At 39.6% G+C, this 18,876-nt stretch overlaps 1 protein-coding gene across 13 annotated transcripts in view; it reads left to right on the forward strand.

The window, feature by feature from the left end:
- ENOX2 (ecto-NOX disulfide-thiol exchanger 2) overlaps positions 1-18,876 on the forward strand; it is a 247,505-nt gene that overhangs the window by 184,948 nt on the left and 43,681 nt on the right. For 12 of the 13 annotated variants that reach the window (XM_032475880.1, XM_032475872.1, XM_032475873.1 and 9 more), the window contains 2 exons: positions 6,049-6,204; positions 15,222-15,428. In XM_032475880.1, the coding sequence (XP_032331771.1) occupies positions 6,049-6,204; positions 15,222-15,428 (363 nt within the window). The remainder of the gene's footprint in view (positions 1-6,048; positions 6,205-15,221; positions 15,429-18,876) is intronic. The other variant, XM_032475882.1, reaches the window with a different exon arrangement.

Genomic DNA, 18,876 nt, shown 5'->3' on the forward strand with positions numbered 1-18,876 from the left:
TATGCATATATAATTAGATCCTATTTGGAACACTTATTTTGGACTAATCTATAGTTGCATTTCAGTGATTTTGCTGTGAGTACAAACTACCTCCTGGTGCTCAAAGGGTCTCTGGAATACCTAAAAAATAGGAAATGCCTTTAATGGACTTGGGGGCGACTTGGATGAGGAGAAGTCACTAAGTGTAGGCAGAGCCTTTCTGAGGGTATGAAGGGGCCTCCAAACAGCCGCAACCAGGGTCTGGTTCTGAAAAGGCAAGCAGGATAGTAAACATGTAACTCCTAAATAGGCCTACCTCCAGTTCACACATTGCCACAATTCCAACTTCTCCTGTGGGTTAAAGTTGAGACATTAGATTTAAAACAGAGGCCTCTAAATTATCTAACTCTGTGACAATATATACATTGAATATCTCAACTGGCAATTCTAGGTGTAGAGATAAGCAAACCTAAGGTAGCCTCTTGGGTAGAAACATTTGAAGGCCACTACAGGTTAAGTAGGTAGATACAGAGCTTAATCTGACAAGAAGCATCTTTTTTTTTTCCTGTGGACCCATGGAATTTGTGAGAAACAGAGGAAACTAATGATTGAGAGTATAGCTAGTAAAAGCCACCTACTGTTTGGCCTTACTGTATTATCTTTATAAGCTTCAATTTCATCATCTGTAAAATAGGGAATAATAATATTGTCCATTCCTTAGGATTGTTGTGAAGTTTAAATGAGATGATGTGTATAAAACTTGGAAATTCATATACACTCAGTTAACGGACAGTAGTATTATGGACACCATCCTCCTTCTCTGCTGCAAAAGTAGAGGTACAGAAAGAAGCCATTGTGATCTGGCCTGTCAGAAAATATGAAGGAGTGAACCATAAAATTGGCACATGTGGTGTCTTTGTCATGGATCAAAGATGGGCAACCTCTAAAGTTTCTAGTGTTTTGTAGGTATCTGTAGTCCTAGTACATCTGGTAGAATGTCCATCATCTGGCATTGTCCCAACTGGCCCTCCCTCACAGCAATAGTACAGCGACAACAATTGCTGAAGGCAGTGGCTCTGGGGCCCTGCTGGGTCCCAAAGCACCATTTCAATAATCAGAAAAATAATGTCAATCTAGGTGGGTGCTTGGTGTACTTTCTATTTTCATTATTTGAAAACAGCTAACTCTACTAACCAGTCACACCCCACTCCTCAGGCATGCTGCATATTCTGCTTACCTATTGCTGCATGACCAACACGTTATAATTTAGTGACTTAAAACACAATCACTTTATTACATTGTAAGATTTTTCTGGATGAAGAATTTGAGGCAGGACTTAAATGGGCAATCCTGTTGCATATGGTATCAACTGGGATGCCTCAGCTGTGGTGGGCTAGTCTGGAGGTTCCAAGACAACTTCATTCATATGCATTGCACCTTGGCAGGGACAGATAAAACACTGGGCTCAGCTGGACTCCTCCCTTCCCATTTACACTAAGGCCCTCTGCACGTCATCTCTCTAGAATGGTAGTCAGACATGTTACATTGTGACTGAAGCTCTCATAGCAAGTGTTTCCAGAGACAAATGGAAATTTTATCTCTCTTAAGGCTTGGGCAAGAAAATGGATACAACATCCCTTCTTTCCATATTTTATTGGTCAAAGTAGTTCTAGAGCCCATTCAGATCCTTAAGGGGGTGGGGCATAGACTTCACCACAGATAGGAGGGGAATCAAAGAATTTATATCCACCTTTAATCCACCACACTTGGAAAATAGAATTATGTAAAAGTATTTTGTTGTTCATCTGCCATGCTTTTCAGCATACTTGCTTCACCTTATACCTGTAATTAAATTAACTGATTAAAACAATTGTCATACTACATTGAGAGGCAGTGCTATAGTTAAGAACATTAGAGTTATACCAACCTGGATTTGAATCCTAGGTCTTGTCTCTTACTGGCTGTGTAACCTTGGGCAAGTAACTAAACCTTTCTGAGCCCCAGTTTCTTTATTTATAAAATGAAGGATAATAACAGTACCTAGACCACAGGTCTTTTGGAATGAGATTATATAAAATGTTTAGCATAGCTCCTAGCACATTGTAAGCACCCAATAAACAAAGTGATAATTGATAATAAAGCATTGTAGTTATTTAACAGCATGGCTGTTTCCAAACTAAACTATGAGGTTAATGATTCTGTGTTACTCATTCCCTCAACCCACACCTGCAGAGGGCCTGGCATCAAAATATTGAAGGACGTATAAATGGATAGACATAAGGATGACTGGGTGGCAGCACAGACATGACATTTGCCTCAGTTGTAGCTTCATGGCTCAGATGTGCACAGAGAATGAAGGATGATAATATTGCTACATAACTACCCTAGGCTGAGTTAAGTGCAAGTTGCTAGGCAGCAGGAAAGCTTAAGGCTATACTGAAACATTACTTGAAATCATGTTAATAGAGCTGCAACTTGGAGGAGCAAGCTGGCCCAACTAACACACAGCATTTGCAGCATTTCCAGTAAGCTGGGACTTTGGAAAGTACATAAATCAGAAGAGGGACTAAAAACCAACATCTTATGACACTTCCGCCAATGGCCATGCCAAGAGTCAAGAAGGGGGCAGGGGAAGGGTGTTAGAAGAAGAGACAGTAAAAGCAAAACAGAACAGCGTATTTATTGTGGAAGGACTTTGGGCGAATACCTTGGCCTTTTCCACAACCCTTTTATAAAATGATTTCAAATCTCATTCAGAAGTTTGAATTCCCAACATAAGACATAATATTATGCACTTTTTGGCTGTACTCCTCAAGCCAGAACAGGGTCTGGAAAAGGGAGAGAATTTATCGGGTCTACTCCCAGTATATTTTAAATTGTTGAATTTCTTTGATTTTTTTTTCCAGATTCTGAAAATACTGTCTGAGAGCTATGATTTCAAATGGTTATTTTCTTGGTTGGTATTGGAAATTCAGGTCTACTTTGGTGCTTAATGGTTGCAGATAAACAAAAGAAATAATAAATGTGATAGGAGCCCTTGAAATATCATGTACAATGTACAACCTGCCCTCTAGCAAGCCCTTCTGGGCAGTGTACCTATGAACTATTGGCATATTGAACATTAGGAAGAAAGGGAGTTTATCTATGCTGGCTTTAGCCATATGTCATGAATATACTTGCTTTTAAGTGAATTTCATAAAATATTAATGTAATCACACCAAACAGCAGAGTGGTAAGTACATCAGTCAGGAGATAAATTTATCTTGTGTATTTGTTTTTTGTTTGTCTCCATTTATTAGTAGACAGTACATGGAGACCGGCGTTTCTTCCTCAGTCGAAGTGGCAGAACTTGTTTAATGAACTGATATTTCTGTAATCTGTGGTAACGTAGAGCTGTGAGTGACAGAACTATATGAATAACAATGAGGAGGCAGGCAGAACAATAAAAGGAAGACAAACATTTCAGTAGGAGGGGGAAAATAGATGGGATTGTTTAGTTGGCACACAATCTAATCTGATCTTTCCCTACTGAAAATTAACAGTTTGTAAATGGGGGAGATAATGCTAACAACTTTTCCGAAGTCTTATATACAAGGAATCAAATTTTCCAAAGACACAAATAGCATTCTTAACCACAGTTCCTGTTCTACAGCATAGGAGCACAGAATGTCAGAGGCTTTAAGTTCTGCAAGATGGAAAAAAAGACCTAGGCCCCCTGCCCCCACCTGCATAGAGCCTCACATACAGGAGGCTATCACAAGTGTTTGTGGGATGTGGAAGTGAATGCCTGCATCAGTGAATTTATTGGTGTGTGTATGCATGTTTTGAGTGGAAGGAGGGAAACTATCAGGACCACCACCTATCATACCAGAGGTTTTCGTATCAGTTCTAGCCTTTCATTTTTTGAGCTAAATGTCATTATTTATTCCTACTTTTACCAAAAAGGAGATGGAGGCACACAGATATTAAGAAACGTCCCTCAAGGTCATATAACTAGCATATGGGGAACAGTAGAGAGATAAGAGTCACAGGGAGGAAGGGAGGGAATGTGTGTGTATGTGTGCACACAGGTATGCATGTGTATTTGCATGTTGGGTGAGATAACATATGGGGGCTAAAAGTAAATTTGTTTTCAGAAAAATAAAATTTCTTCTTAGAAGAAAATATTTCCTTCCCAAATATATTCAAGGTCTTGGAGTCTCAGCATGACAGGCATGTGGGAGGATGGGGAATGCCCTAGCTCTCTTGGGCTGGCTTGCAATGGGGGATGCCCAGGTACCACCCACCCACCTATCTGCCCAGTTACAAGACTCCTTCCTCCTGGGCCCATTATACCCAAAGTTCTGCCTCTGTATGAATTGCAGACTTTTCTCACTGTTTAGATACTCCTCTTTCCACATCTTAGAGAGCTACTCAGGGGATTCAGAGCCACCTGGAGGACATGCTTAAAGGCACTGCCCTCAGGCCTAAGTGGTGAGCAAGGTAAAGTTGGGGGTAGTAGGACCTGCTACTGCTATCACAACTACCCCAACATTATCAGAAGTTCTTATACAATACTTTGCAGTACACCATGCATTCTATAACAGACGGCAGGGGTGAGAGATGGGGAAATGAAATAGAATGCACTTCTTTTTTTTTTTCAAATAACTTGCATTTTGATATAGAGACAAAATGTAAACAGTGTACTGCCCTTAGACCCAAGCAAGTGGGGCACCTGCAATGGGCCCTCACTTTAGGGGTCCCATGCTTTGGAATGACTGTCTCAATATTTTCTAAGTCCCCCTCCAGTGCTGAGGACTGGCCAGGTAGATAGCGCCATCAGGGCAAGTGCCCCAAATCCAGAGGAGGTTCTTTGTGGGTCTTGATGGCAAGAAGCATCTTTCTCAAAACTTTCTACATTCCCCTCCAGTGTCTCGACTGACCAAGGCTTGCAGTGTCAGCTATGTAAAGAGCCCCAATCTCAAATTGAACCTATATGGACCCCAGACCCCCTCTCTCCCCTTTGAGGCACTCTTCAATCCTCTACCCCACATGTGGAGTCAACTAGATGCCCCAAGAAGCTTCTGAACTCATGCTTATTGAGTTCTCCCAGAGTCTTGGTTCCAGGAGAATATTCTGGCAAGCAAATCATTCCAGCTGGCTGGTATGGTATTTGTTTCATGGTATCACATGAGGTTGGGCTACCAGAATAGTGTTGATGGTGATTTTAAGATGAATCAAGATGTGTATTTAGACAAGCCCCACAAAAATATTTGTTTGGATCCCCCACATATCCTAGAAGCATCGTTGAATGAAACAAAAGATGATGCAAAATAAAATTCAGTGGCAACAATCGTAGAACAGTTTTCAGACACAGAGTTAAGAATGAACCAGAATTATCTGGAAAGTGTTCTTCAGGGAGGGTGGGACTTGAAGCCAGGCCTCGAAGCATGGGGAGAATTTGGGGAGGCTCAAAGGATTGCAGGCAGGCATGGAGAACAACATGAGAATAGTTATTTGTTGAGCATTTTTGTGCTATGCATTATGCTAGGCACATTTCATTCATCATTTTGTTTACTCCTAACAGCTTCGTATAAAAATAGGTAGTTAATCCTGTTTTGCAAATGAGGAAATGGAGGTTCAAAAGGTTCATCCTTCTAAGCAAATGGTAGAACTGGGACCCAGGTCTGCCTGATCTCCAAAGCTGTGTGCTCTTAACACCATGCTTTACTGCACAAAGACAGGAAGTGTTACAAGGGACAGCAAGAAGCTTTGTTTGAATGGAGCAGAGGGTGCGTGTTGGAAACCTGTAGAGGGCAAGATCAGTAGACAATTACAAAAAGCCTTGGATGTCAAAATGAGATGTAGAGACAAATAGGCACTGGTCAAATGAAAACGAACAGCCCCAGCCCAATAGAAAAATGCATAATTATGATATTTAAGACCTGGTAATGCTAATAACATGTTTTGTTAAATATTTTGCCTCTGTCTTAGGAAGACCTTTGGTTTGAAGCTTATAAGGTAACATTCTGCCTCTGCTTGACCTTGCCTGGTGTAATTTATTGCTCTCTCTTTCCTCTCCTTTTTTAGACTTTGATCCTGCTCTTGGAATGATGACTGGAATTCCACCAATAACTCCGATGATGCCTGGCTTGGGAATAGTACCTCCTCCAATTCCACCAGATATGCCAGTAGTAAAAGAGATCATACACTGTAAAAGCTGCACACTCTTCCCTCCAAATCCAAGTAATATTCTGCTTTTTCTCCACACATGTCCCAATCTTTTGGTATCTAGGAACACTTTCTTCTTTTCCAAAAGAATACCCAAGGGCTTCATAGATCTATGTACAGAAACCTCACCTAGAAAACAGGAAAATTTTCTCTTACTGAGCAGGTCTGAATTTTATGCACAGAACAGTAGACTTCTGTGTGTTGGTTGTAGTACAAATGATAAAACATTTCTAATGTCGTCTGGTAAGGAATTCAAGTGCATTAGTATAGAAGGAGGCACCTGACACAAACTGCTCAACATTGTCATTTGCAGTCTCTCCTTTTTACAACTGGCCTAGATGCTATGGTGGCAGAAATAGAGTGTGTTCTGAGCCTACCTGAGGCACATGAGAATATACATTTGATGCTAAAAATCCTTCACTGCTACCAGCTATTCACACACCACTCAAACTACTGCTGTTTGTTGAAGGGTTGTGATAGACAGTGAGATGAGTTTCAACTTACTGTGAGGGCAAAGAGTAATACTAAGACTGAGTCAAACTCCTTTCAGCCATCGAGTCAATGCAGTTCATGTGGAAATGATATAGGGATCTATCTTTGTAAGTAATGAATAGGTTTTTCCTTAGACTCTTAAAAACATCTGCAAATCTACAGTGGTCACTTGTCAGTTAAAATGCAGCAGCAGTAATGATTGACTCAAACTTTTTTCAAGATCTATATGGGGTTTTATTTACTTTAAATGATCAGTAGCTATTTCTGCACATGACCCAAACCTCATTAAAGCTTTTCCCACAGTTCTAGTGGTGCTGGATGGCCTATTTAAGGAATCCGCCACTACAGGGCTGAGGGATTAAAGCTGTTTGTTAAGTGACACACTCAGTGGTTCAGGCCATAGAGCAAATGAACTTGCTTGATCATGATAAACATGAACCTTTGACATGGGACTTCAGACAACTATTTCATCTCCCACCTTACATAGGAATCAGTTAATCATGGAATCAAGCCCTGGCAGGGACACATATTCTATTTGGCATGGTCTGCTCATAACCAAGAGGATTTTAAAATCAATCAGGGTTGGTTGGACAAGTCATCTTGTCCCCTTTTTCTAATGAAAAATATTCTCAGTGCCTTCTGAAGATCTTTGAGTTTGGTTGTTGGTAGCATACTTCCTTCCAGACCAATAAGAAATCTAGAAGGCTATCGTGTCAGGGGACCAGATTGAGAGAAGAGCTAGCATGTAACAGGAGAATTGGGAAATGAAGAATAAGATGGCTCTGTTAGGCCTTACCTGCCAACTCAAGTGGCCATTCCTGGATTTGTGTTTAGTGCTTAGGTGAGTGAGCAACACTGTTGTACCGTTGTCTCTTACTCTTAGTGCCACTGTCCCTACAAATGGGTGATGGACTTTTTCCCCTTTCTTCTTATAGAAAGTTGTGCATACTTGATACTATCTTTTTTCACTTCAAAAATCCATGAATTTAGGCATTGCCAGGGTTAACACCTCCTGCTTATATAAAGGTAGAATCCTGCTGATTTAATCATTCATTTATCACATAATCAGCCTGCACTAGGCTTTCATTGTCTCAATCAGGTCTAATCAAACAAGATGGTTCATAACCTGTAATGTCTAGGCTGAGTGCAAGAGATGACTTTACAGGATGTTGTCTCTGAATTTACCAAAAATAGCACTCACACTTTTGTGTGTAACACATAGACCATGTTGTTGAGCAGTCTTTAAATGAATATAGACATATATGGCTTAAAGAGGCTCTAACTTTTGATAGTCTTTAGTAAAACAAGCAGAAACACACCTTTTAAATACATTAATCTTTCTCCACCTACAGCCATGCCTTCATAATTCTGAGTTGGAAGGTCCACATAGGGAGAGGGAAGCATTTTACTTTCATGGCTCAATCTTTTAGTTCTTCATTTTTGTATTAAAGAATGCTGACAGGGCAATTAGTGCCTGTAATGTGGTGGCTTCTGGGAAGAAATCTGGCTTTGGAATTGAATTCAAAATATAACACTCCTGACAGCATAAACTGGTATTCTATTTCCTTTTCAGAACTTGAATTTTGTTGAAAGAGGGCTCAGGTTAATTGGGCAGGGAAACACTAATAGAGAAGCCTCCCTTAGTTCTCTGCTGAGAGCATGCAAAAGTGCCATTTTTTGTTAACAGCCCCAAGACTCTGTGAAGGTGAGATGGAAAGAGCAGGTGTGATTGGAAGAGTAGGGATTTCGTTTGATTGACTTACCTTCTCCAGAGCCCACCAACCCTGTCTTAAAAGGCCTTGACTATAAACCCTAGTACTTAATCCTGTCTGTCTCTGGTATATTCTTTTCCACTCAGCAGCTTCTCAGCAATAAGGTCCTGCGATTTAGGGACTCTCACAGTCTCTTTATGCACCCATCTGATCTGCTTCTGTCTTGTTGCTTCATTAGAAAGTATCTTTACCATTAATTCCTTCCCCTCTCTCCCACCTACATTTCATCCAGGTGCTGGTCTCACATACAGAACTCTAAAAGTCCTGGGGCTCCCATTGCCCACAGATTCAGAGTCCAAATCCTGGACTTTGAAAGCCTTTCACTGGTCTGCTTTGTCAGCTTAAAGAAAGACACACAACGTAAGAATTGTGAGTTTTAGTTTTATTCAGGGTCTTGCTGAGGACTAGAGCATGAGAGATAGCTACTCAGTTTGCTCTGAGTAAAACTACACCAAACAGGTAGGGGGAGGCCAGTTCATCTGTGATTTTTGGCTAGGAAATATGTGCAGTTGAGCATACATCTTAGTAAATGATTACTGCTAATCACAAAGACCAGATCTCTCAAGTTAATGATTTTAGTGCTTTCTTATGTATGGGAAGCTGCAAGAATCTGGGGCCATTAAAATTCTTCCTGAGATACACATCTAACTGTCCATGGGGCCTGCTTGTCCAAAGCACATAAGGCCTCATTCTTCTTTTCATCCTTAATTCCTCTCAGGGTGCACTGTTGGTCAGCGACTGCAGGCCAATGACTTAATCCTTGTAGAACTGGGTGGTGAGCAATGCTGTGTCTTAGTGATCCTAATTTTTCTACCTCTACAGCGTTATGTGACCATCTTCAATCTATCATTTCTACTTGCCATTTACCCACCATTTAGTCAAGTTCAGTTGCTTCCTAATCTTACTCTCCTCTCCAACCCAACTCCAAGCCTACTTTCTCCCAAACACTTCCATGTGGAAGGTACTGAAATTAGAACAGTAGTTACTTGTTCTAATGCATTTCCACTAAAATATTAGGTGCTAAATCCAAGAGATAGTTTTTAGTCTTTAATTAGCTTATCTGCTATGTTTAGAACTAATGACTCCTTCACCCTTCTTGAAACATTAGGTCATTTGAAGGTATTAGAATGACCACCAGAGAGATTACATACATCAAGGAGGAGGATGACCAAGCAAAGAGCACCCTAAGGAATTCTAACATCTCAAAATTTAAAAGAGAAAGAGAAGTTTGCATTCTGTACACCTCTTAGCAGCAAAAGTCCTCAAAAGACTTAATCTTTACTAGCTGTTTCCAGTTCTCCTCATCTCTTAAATCTTCTTCATTTGTGCTTTCGCCCCACCCCTGAATGTCCCTTGTTTAAGATCACTAATGGCCTTACAATACTAAATCCAGTGGTCAGTTCTCAGTTATCTTCCTTATTGATCTAGTAGCCATATATGACACAGTTGATTACGCCTTACTCATTGATATACTTTCTTCACTTGGCTTCCAGGACACCACAATATTGGGGTTTTTTTCCCCTCCACACTGGTTGTTCCTTCTCTGCCTCCTTTGCTGATAACTTTCTGTTCTCCCTGACTTCTTATGATTGGAGAGCCCCATGGCTCAGTCCTTGGACCTCTTCTGTGTCTGTCTTCATACCTTTGATGATTTCATACAATCTCATGGCTAAAAAAAAGCTATCTGTATGCCAGTGATACCCTAAATTATGTTTTTAGCTCAGAGCTTCTCTCTGAACCCCAAACTCATATCCAACTGCCTATTTAATATCTCTACTTAGATGTCAAATAGATCTCAAATTTAATAGGTCCAAAACAAAACTCCTACTATTAGCCCCCAAACTTACACTAGTATCCATCTCCATCTCAGATAATGATAGCTGCATCCTTTCCATTGCTCAGTCACAACTTAAAGGTAATCTTTAACTACTCTATTTCCCTCAAACACCATATTTAATCTACTAGAAAACTCTTATCAGGTCTACCTTAAAATATACATCTAGAATTTTAATATTCTCATGATAATTACTGCTATGACCCAGTTTATATCCACCATAATATATTTTCTGCAATTGCAATGTTGCAGATATTGCAATAACCTTTGAATTGTTCTTCTTCTTTCACCCTTGCGCCTACAGTCTATTCTCAAGAAAGCAGGCAGAGAGATCCTTTTAAAAACCTAAGTCAGATCATGTCCCTTCTCTACTCAAAACCCTTTAATGGACCCTATGTTACTCACAATAAAGGCCAAAGTCTGTTTAATGGCACAGAAGGACCTTCATGATCTGCTCTGACTCTCTCACATTGTCTCTTTGACTTTGACTCCTACAATATGGTATAATAATTAAGAGTCCCAAAGTGACATAGGCCTGGTTTCATATCCCATATCTCCATCACTAAATAGCTATGAGATCCAGGTAAGTAACTTAACCTTTCTGATCTAGACTAGGCAAAATCAGTTCTGGTCTAAAAATTCAATGGATCAAACTAGACAGGAGCTGACTGTGCACCAGTGAACTAAAGATAAATGGTAAGTGAGTACCCCATTGTCCTAGAAGCAACATCCTCTGATTCCTAGAAGTCAGAGACATGACGAAAGAAAGCTCTCTGGAACACAGTTACTTTTTATCACAGGGTGGCTATCACAGATTTATTGCATTCCCAATTAACAGTTCTCAGTTGGTAATATAAGAAGAGGGCAGGACCCTCTCTCCAGAGAAGCCAGTTCTGTCAAGATTTTTCACTTGAGCTGATAGACCTTCTGTATGGAGAGGTTGCATTTTTCATCTACTGTGAAATAACAGTGAACGTGGAATAAATGATGAAATGTCATCTGCTCTCTGTGTGCAGGCACATGGGAAGGCACCCAGGAGCCAAAATTTAAAAAGAGCATTTTTTTCATTTTACTATCTCAAAACAGGCTGAACTCATTTTGACCCCTAAGGCTGGGTTCTATAAAGAAAATTAGAGAAAGTGGATAAATTTAGAATCAATAAAGATTTGCTGGCCTTCTGATTACTTCCAATGAGTTGGGATTACATTAAAATATATCCAACCCCTGCTGATTGTCTAGGGGACCTTCAATCTTGGGCTGTCTAATAAAATCAACTCAAAGATCTTGTAGTACGTAAATTCTGGCAAACCAGTTGAATGATCTGTGATGCTCCTTTGAAAAGCAACATGCAAGTTGTTTATAGGGCCTCTATGCTGCTCCATGCCTCACTTCTCAAAGATCAGCAGTGACTTTGATCTTAATGCTGATTGCCCCAACACAGCTCCCCAGAGTGGGTGCTTAGTTGTAATTAGAATTGCTAGAAGCTCCTCCTTTTCCATTACCAGAGATTAGAGTTCTTTATATTTCCAGTTATCTTGAATTTTTTTACATGGAAGTTTCTTTTTCTCCATCCTGAGTGGTGATTGGGGTGTTACAGGAGCTTAGCACATTACCTGATTAGTAGGTGGACTTTGAATTTTCTCCCCTACAGAGTTACCATTGCTGTGCCCAGATCACTGTATTTCAGTGGGATTAGAAAATCAAGCCCAAACCAAAAAGTGCTTTGAGCTGTTAATTAAAGAACAAGTACTATCCATTAAGGAAGATAGATAATACAGCCCATTGCCTTGCTGGTGGCATACACCTAAATCTCAGCAAATGCTATCAAAGAGGCTTTCTACATTTACCCAAGGAAAATAAATAAATCCCCAGCATTCTTGACACTACTCTTAGTGGCTCTTATGCTTCTTTAATTAGCAGACAGTCACCACAGAATAATCACAGCATCTAAATAGGGTAATGATTTCATCACAGAATTTTTAAATCCCACAAATTGAGTCAAGGGAAAGAGCCTTTGTATTGTCAGTGTTATATGTAACTGCGCTAGTAACCAGACATTCCTTAGAGTTTCTCAATGGACCTAAAGGTAGACCTAACTAAGCTAACTCAAATAATATAAAAAGGTGAATATTTGCTTCACAAAAAGATTCTTTACCACTGGAATTGTTTAAACAGTAAACTTCAGAATGATTCTAAGACAGAATTTTATTCTAAATTCTTAGATTTGAAAACATGGCTCTAGCTAAATGGATGTTCTTGAAAATTCTTTACCTATATAGTCAATGACTAGGTTATGTTCCATGGTCAAAATTATATGTGTCTTCACAGCTGTAGATTCTGAAACCAAGCAGGACCCTGCAGAGCCCTACCAGGGTACAAAAGCCCCTCCATGTCCCCTGTTTCGTTTTGTAGAAAAAGGCTTTGGTCTCCTAGTCCTTCCCTAAGTTCCAAAGAGCAGGCACAAGCAGCTACTAATTGGAAAAGTGATAGAATACAGAAAAAAAGGAAAATCAGAAAGTCTTGCACCCTGCAGCCCTCACCACAAATGTTGCCTTAAAAAACCCTTCTGTGAAAGCCAGGTCTTTTGAGCATAAGCTGCCCATTCTACTTGCTTGGCACTTGCAATAAATGCTGTACTTTCCTTTAGCACAACCTAGTGTCAGTAGATTGGCTTTCCTGCTGGGAGTGGAGGGGTGGGCAAGCAGAACCAAGTTCGGTTCAGTAACAGTATCTCTACTAATAAGAGTGAGTCCTTCCCAAATCCAGCCTTATCTAAAGATCTAGATAAAACAAGGAGCTGAGAGTTTGGAAGTCCAGGTCTTAGGTGCTACCCAACTTCAGACTTGTGGTAGGGCTTTAGAAAGCCTCAGATTGGTAATTAGGAAACCTGGGATCTATAATAGTAAATAATAATAATGCTATAATAACTACAATTTATTAGGAACCTATCTAGTGTAGGCACTGTATCACATACAATATAGGCAGTAGATTATCAATTATCCTACAACAACTCTTGTAAGTTAGAGGACAGTATCCCTATTTTAAGATGAAAAAATGAGGTTCTCAGAGGTTATGTAATTTTCCCAAGGTCATACAAACAGTGAGTAATTAAAGTTTAAATTCAGGTTTAACTGCTCCAAGTTCATGTTCCTTCTCTTTTCATCTAATTTGGTGACCTTGAATAAGTCACTCAACTTCACTCAGGTAAGGTTTTTCTTCTGTAATATTAGAAATTTAGGCCAAGTCAGTGGTTTTTAACCCTACCTACACATTAGAGTTGCCTGAGGAGCTTTAAAAAATGTGCATGTGCAGTCTGTCCAGACTAATTAAATCAGACTCATTTGAGTGGTACCCAGGCATTGTTTGTTTGACTCCCAAGTTGATTCTAATGTGCTGCCAGAGTTGAGAGTCACTGAAAGTATGATGTTTAGAATCCTTTCCAGATCTTAAAAACTCAGAGCATAAGTCTCAAGAGATTCTGGACTTCATTTTTCCCTTTTTGGCTAAAATTATAACCTCTCCAGTGTCCATGACTAAGATATTTCAGATTCCTGCTCACTAGGTTATCTTCTTTTTCCCTTTAAACTTCTCCTGTGGAACAAAAAACCCAATACAGTGAGTTCTTGAAATTATAGACATTAAAAATATTAACAGAAATTTTATAAGTTCTCTGAATACCTCTTTTATTGCCTAAATAGAGGGAAAGAAGGTATCATGAGAACTTGATTATTCTGACCCACGCTCATTAAATAGATAGCAGTAGCAAAGTGAGGAAGCTTGAGATGCTGATAGCCAAGGAAGCTCGCAAATCATCTGTGTGCCAACTTGGATAAGAGTCAGGTGGGGGCCTTGGCCTAATCTACAATTGAGACTCATTTATTTTTGCATGTGAGCTGTAATCACTGGTTGGTGAGCTCTCCAAATCTTGAGCTGGGAGAATTATTGTTAAGAGCTGAATGGAAAGAATGGATTACACAAAATAAATCCTTGGAGATCCAAAACCAACACTAGAAAAACCCTTGACCATCATGCTTTGTTTTGTTGGGCTATGAACTGTAGGATTTTGCTTGGAAAATGCTTTGATGCATATAAATAGCAACAAAGAGCTGGCAGATACGAAAGGCTTTATGTATAAGATAAGTGATAGAAAGCATATTTTTTAAGCAAAAAGAGAATCATCTCATTAAGTAGTTTTTTAAATAACTCTGTACAGCAAAATTTATCTCACTTTAATGATTTCCCAGACAAGCTTACTTTCTCTGCTGTCTTTCATACTTCCTTCTAAATGACACTTGATCGGCTTCTGGACCTCACCTCTCCAGCAAAGAATTTGAAGAGGAGCTCACTGGTATCAAAAAACAAAAAACCTAAAAGAGGTGGTCTGTACTCTGGCTTCTTTTGTCAACCAAATCATTCTGATAGCTATAAACATTTTTATAAATGTTCATCCCATCACTGTCAAATTATCCTGAAGCCATTCTCTCAGTAAACAAGAACAGAGAGAATACAGTAACTACAAACTGAATTAAACAAATCATTCTCTCAAGGACCCTGGTTCTGAGAATTCTCAAGAATAAGAGTTTAAACCAAGTGGAATTTCCCTTCACTGTCATCTTAATAAAAATGACCAAAAACTGGGTATAGCTGGGTTGTCACAACAAAATTAAAGAACTTTTGATGGGACAGATGGGTCTGAGTCTTTATCCTGTATATATACATCACGGTCACCAAACCATTGAATAAAATAATTCTCAGGTTCATGAAACCAACTTGCTGTGGAGCAGAGGTGAGCCCCTTGGAGGCCACATGCTTCTGGCACTCTTAAGCAAAAGTGTGACAGGGACAGTAGGGCTATCTCTGGGACATGTCAAGTTTTTAACAGGTACATCCCACACAAACATTTTAATTTCAAATGCTTTTGCACTTACACTTAGATCTTCCACCTCCTGCAACTCGCGAACGACCACCAGGATGCAAAACAGTATTTGTGGGCGGCTTGCCTGAAAATGGGACAGAGCAGATCATCGTGGAAGTGTTCGAGCAGTGTGGAGAGATCATTGCTATTCGGAAGAGCAAAAAAAACTTTTGTCACATTCGCTTTGCTGAGGAGTACATGGTGGACAAAGCCCTTTATCTTTCTGGTAGGTGTTCAGTCATAAGGACTGTACCCATCAGGCAGAACACAGACATCAGGGATCAGTGTATCTGCATCTGTGACAGCTAAAGTTGGGGCTTAACAGTAACCCCTCTTACCTTCATAGATGGAAAATGCATGTTACTACCCAAGGTATTCCTTTAAAGTTCTCAAGTAGTTTCTTTTTTAATGAAATATAGTCAGTTTACAATGTTGTGCCAGTTTCTGGTATACATCATAATGTTTCAGTCATACATATACATACATATATTAGTTTTCCAATTGCCTATGGGAGAACTCCAAAATTCTTTACTTGTAGCATCTAAAGGCCTTGATTATCCATTTTACCTCTTAGCATTATCTCCCAATCCTTCCTTCACATACCAAGTCCTAAACACACAACTAATTCTAGTTCCCAGAATGTACCCATGGTGTTATAGGCCTTTTCCTCTGACTAGAATTACCTTTTCCATACCCACATTTTCATACCCTAAAGCTCCAGCTCAGTCATAACCTCTTCTAGAAAGCTTTCTCTGACTTCTCTCCCTATTCTGCCCCAGGCTGGTTTGAACACCCCTTCCTCAGTGCTTCCGCCTTACCTCCTAACATGACACCTATAACATCACATGAGAACTGTGTCTTTCCACACCTGTCTCCTAGACAGAGTATGAACTCCTTAGGGGAAGGACTGTGTCTTATTTAACTTTCAATCCCCAGCATCTAGCATGTAACCTGGCACAAAAGTAGGTGCTTAAAAATAACTATGGAAGTCAGTTAGTTATCAAATATCTATTGACTGCTAATCAGAATGCTTGGTTGCTAAGGATACAGCAGACTGAGGCAGACAAACTTCCTGCCATCAGGCATATTACATTCTGGACATGGCAAAATATGATATGTATGTAAACAAATAAATTAATATCAGCTAATCAAATGCTATGAAGAAGATAAAAAGAGCTAACGTACCTGGGGTGGCTAGGAAAGCAAGTCTTCTCTGACATTTGAATTGAGATCTGAACAATACGAATCGGATTGCCACTTGAACATCTGGGGGGAATGCATTCCAACATAAGGAAAAGCAAGTCCAAGACCCTAAGATGTAAATGGACTTGGTATATCTAAGCAGAAGAGAAAAGGTAAGTATGACTGGAGCATAGGAAATGGGAGAGAGGCAGTGAAGGGAAAGAAAGTCTGAGAGGTAAACAATACCAAATTATGTTGGGTCTTGTAATTTATACAGGCATACCTCACTTTGCTTTATTGTGCTTTGCAGATACTGCATTTTCATTTTTACTAATTGAAGGTTTGTGGCCACCCTACATCAAGCTCATCTATTGATGCCATTTTCCCAATAGCATTTGCTCACTTCATGTCTCTGTGTCACATTTTGGTAATTCTCACAATATTGCAAACTTTTTCATTATTACTATATTTGTTATGATAAGCTGTAATCTTTGATGTTAGTATTGTTGTTTTGGGGCATCACAAACTGCGCCCATATAAGATGGCAAAACTAACTGATAAATGTGTGTATTCTGACTGCTCCACTGACTGGTCGTCCCCCCATCTCTCTCCCTCTCCTTGGGCCTCCCTATTCCCTGAGACACAATAATATTGAAATTAGGCCAATTAATAACACTACAATGGCCTCTACGTGTTCAAGCAAAAGGAAGACTCCCATGTCTCTCACTTTAAATCAAAAGCTAGAAATGATTAAGATTAGTAAGGAAGGCATGTCAAAAGCTGAGATAGGCCAAAAGCTAGACTTCTTACACCAAACAGTTAGCCAAGTTGTGAATGCAAAGGAAAAGTTCTTAAAGGAATTTGAAAGTGTTACTTCAGTAAACACACAAATGATCAGAAAGTAAAACAGCCTTATTGCTGATAAGGCGTAAGTTTTAGTTTTCTGGATAGGCCACAATATCGCCTTAAGCCAAAGCCTAATTCAGAGAAAGACCCCAACTCTCTTCAGTTCTGTGAAGGCTGAGAGCAGTGAGGAAGCTGCAGAAGAAAAGTCTGAAGCTAGCAGAGATTGGTTCGTGAGGTTTAAGGAAAAAAGCCATCTCCATAACATAAGAGTAGCAAGTCTGATGTAGAAGCTTCAGCAAGTTATCCAGAAGATATAGCTAAAAATCATTAATGAAGATGGCTACACTACACAACAGATTTTCATTGTAGATGAAACAGCCTTCTATTGAAAGAAGATGCCATCTAGGACTTTTATAGCTAGATTGGAGAAGTCAGTGCCTGGCCTCAAAGCTTCAAAGGACAGGCAGCCTCTTTTGTTAGGAGCTAACGCAGCTGGTGACTTTCAGTTGAAAGCAATGCTCATTTACCATTCCAAAAATCCTAGGGCCCTTAAGAATTATGCTAAATCTACTCTGCCTGTGCTCTATAAATGGAACAACAAAGCCTAGATGACACAACATCTGTTTACAACATGGTTTACTGAATATTTAAGCCCACTTCTGAGGCCTACTACTCAGAAAAAAAGATTCTTTTCAAAATATCATTGCTCATTGACAGTACACCTGGTCACTCAAGAGCTCTGATAGAGATGGACAATGAGATTAATGTTATTTTCGTACCTGCTAGCACAACATTCTTTCTGCAGCCCATGGGTCAAGGAGCCATTTCAACTTTCAAGTCTTATTATTTAAGAAATACAGTTCATAAAGTTGTAACTGCCATAGATAGTGATTCTTCTGATGGATCTGGGGAACGTCAATTGAAAACCTGGAAAGGATTTACCATTTTAGATGCCATTAAGAACATTAGTGGTTCATGGGAAGAGTTCAAAATATCAACATTAATAGGAGTTTGGAAGAAGTTTATTTTAACCCTCATGGATGACTTTGAAGACTTTGGTGGAAGAAGTAACTGCAGATGTGGTGGAAATAACAACAGAACTAGAATGAGAAGTGGAGCCTGAAGATGTGACTGAATTGATGCAATCTCATTATAAAGCTCTAACGGTTGAGAAGTTGCTTCTTACAGATGAGCAGAGAATATGGTTTCTTGAGATGGAAGCTACTCCTGGTAAAGATACTATGAAGATTGTTGAAATGACAACAAAGGATTTAGAATATTATATAAATTTAGTTGTTATGGCAACAGCAGAGTTTAAGAGGATTCACTCCAATTTTGAAAGAAGTTCTATAAGTAAAACGTTATCAAATCATGTTGCATGCTACAGAGAAATCATTCATCAAAGGATGAATCAATTGATACAGCAAACTTTATTGTTGTCTTCAAATTTTAAGAAATTGCCACAGCCACCCCAACCTTCAGCAACCACCACCCTGATCAGTCAGCAGCCATCAACATTAAGGCTAGACCCTCCACCAGCAAAAAGATTATAAGTCACTGAAGGCTCAGATGGTGGTTAGCATTTTTTAGCAAGAAAGTATTTTTAACTAAGGTGGTTAATTTTTTAGACACAATGCTATTGCACA

This window comes from Camelus ferus, chromosome X (assembly GCF_009834535.1).
Source record: "Camelus ferus isolate YT-003-E chromosome X, BCGSAC_Cfer_1.0, whole genome shotgun sequence".
NCBI lineage: Eukaryota > Metazoa > Chordata > Mammalia > Artiodactyla > Camelidae > Camelus > Camelus ferus.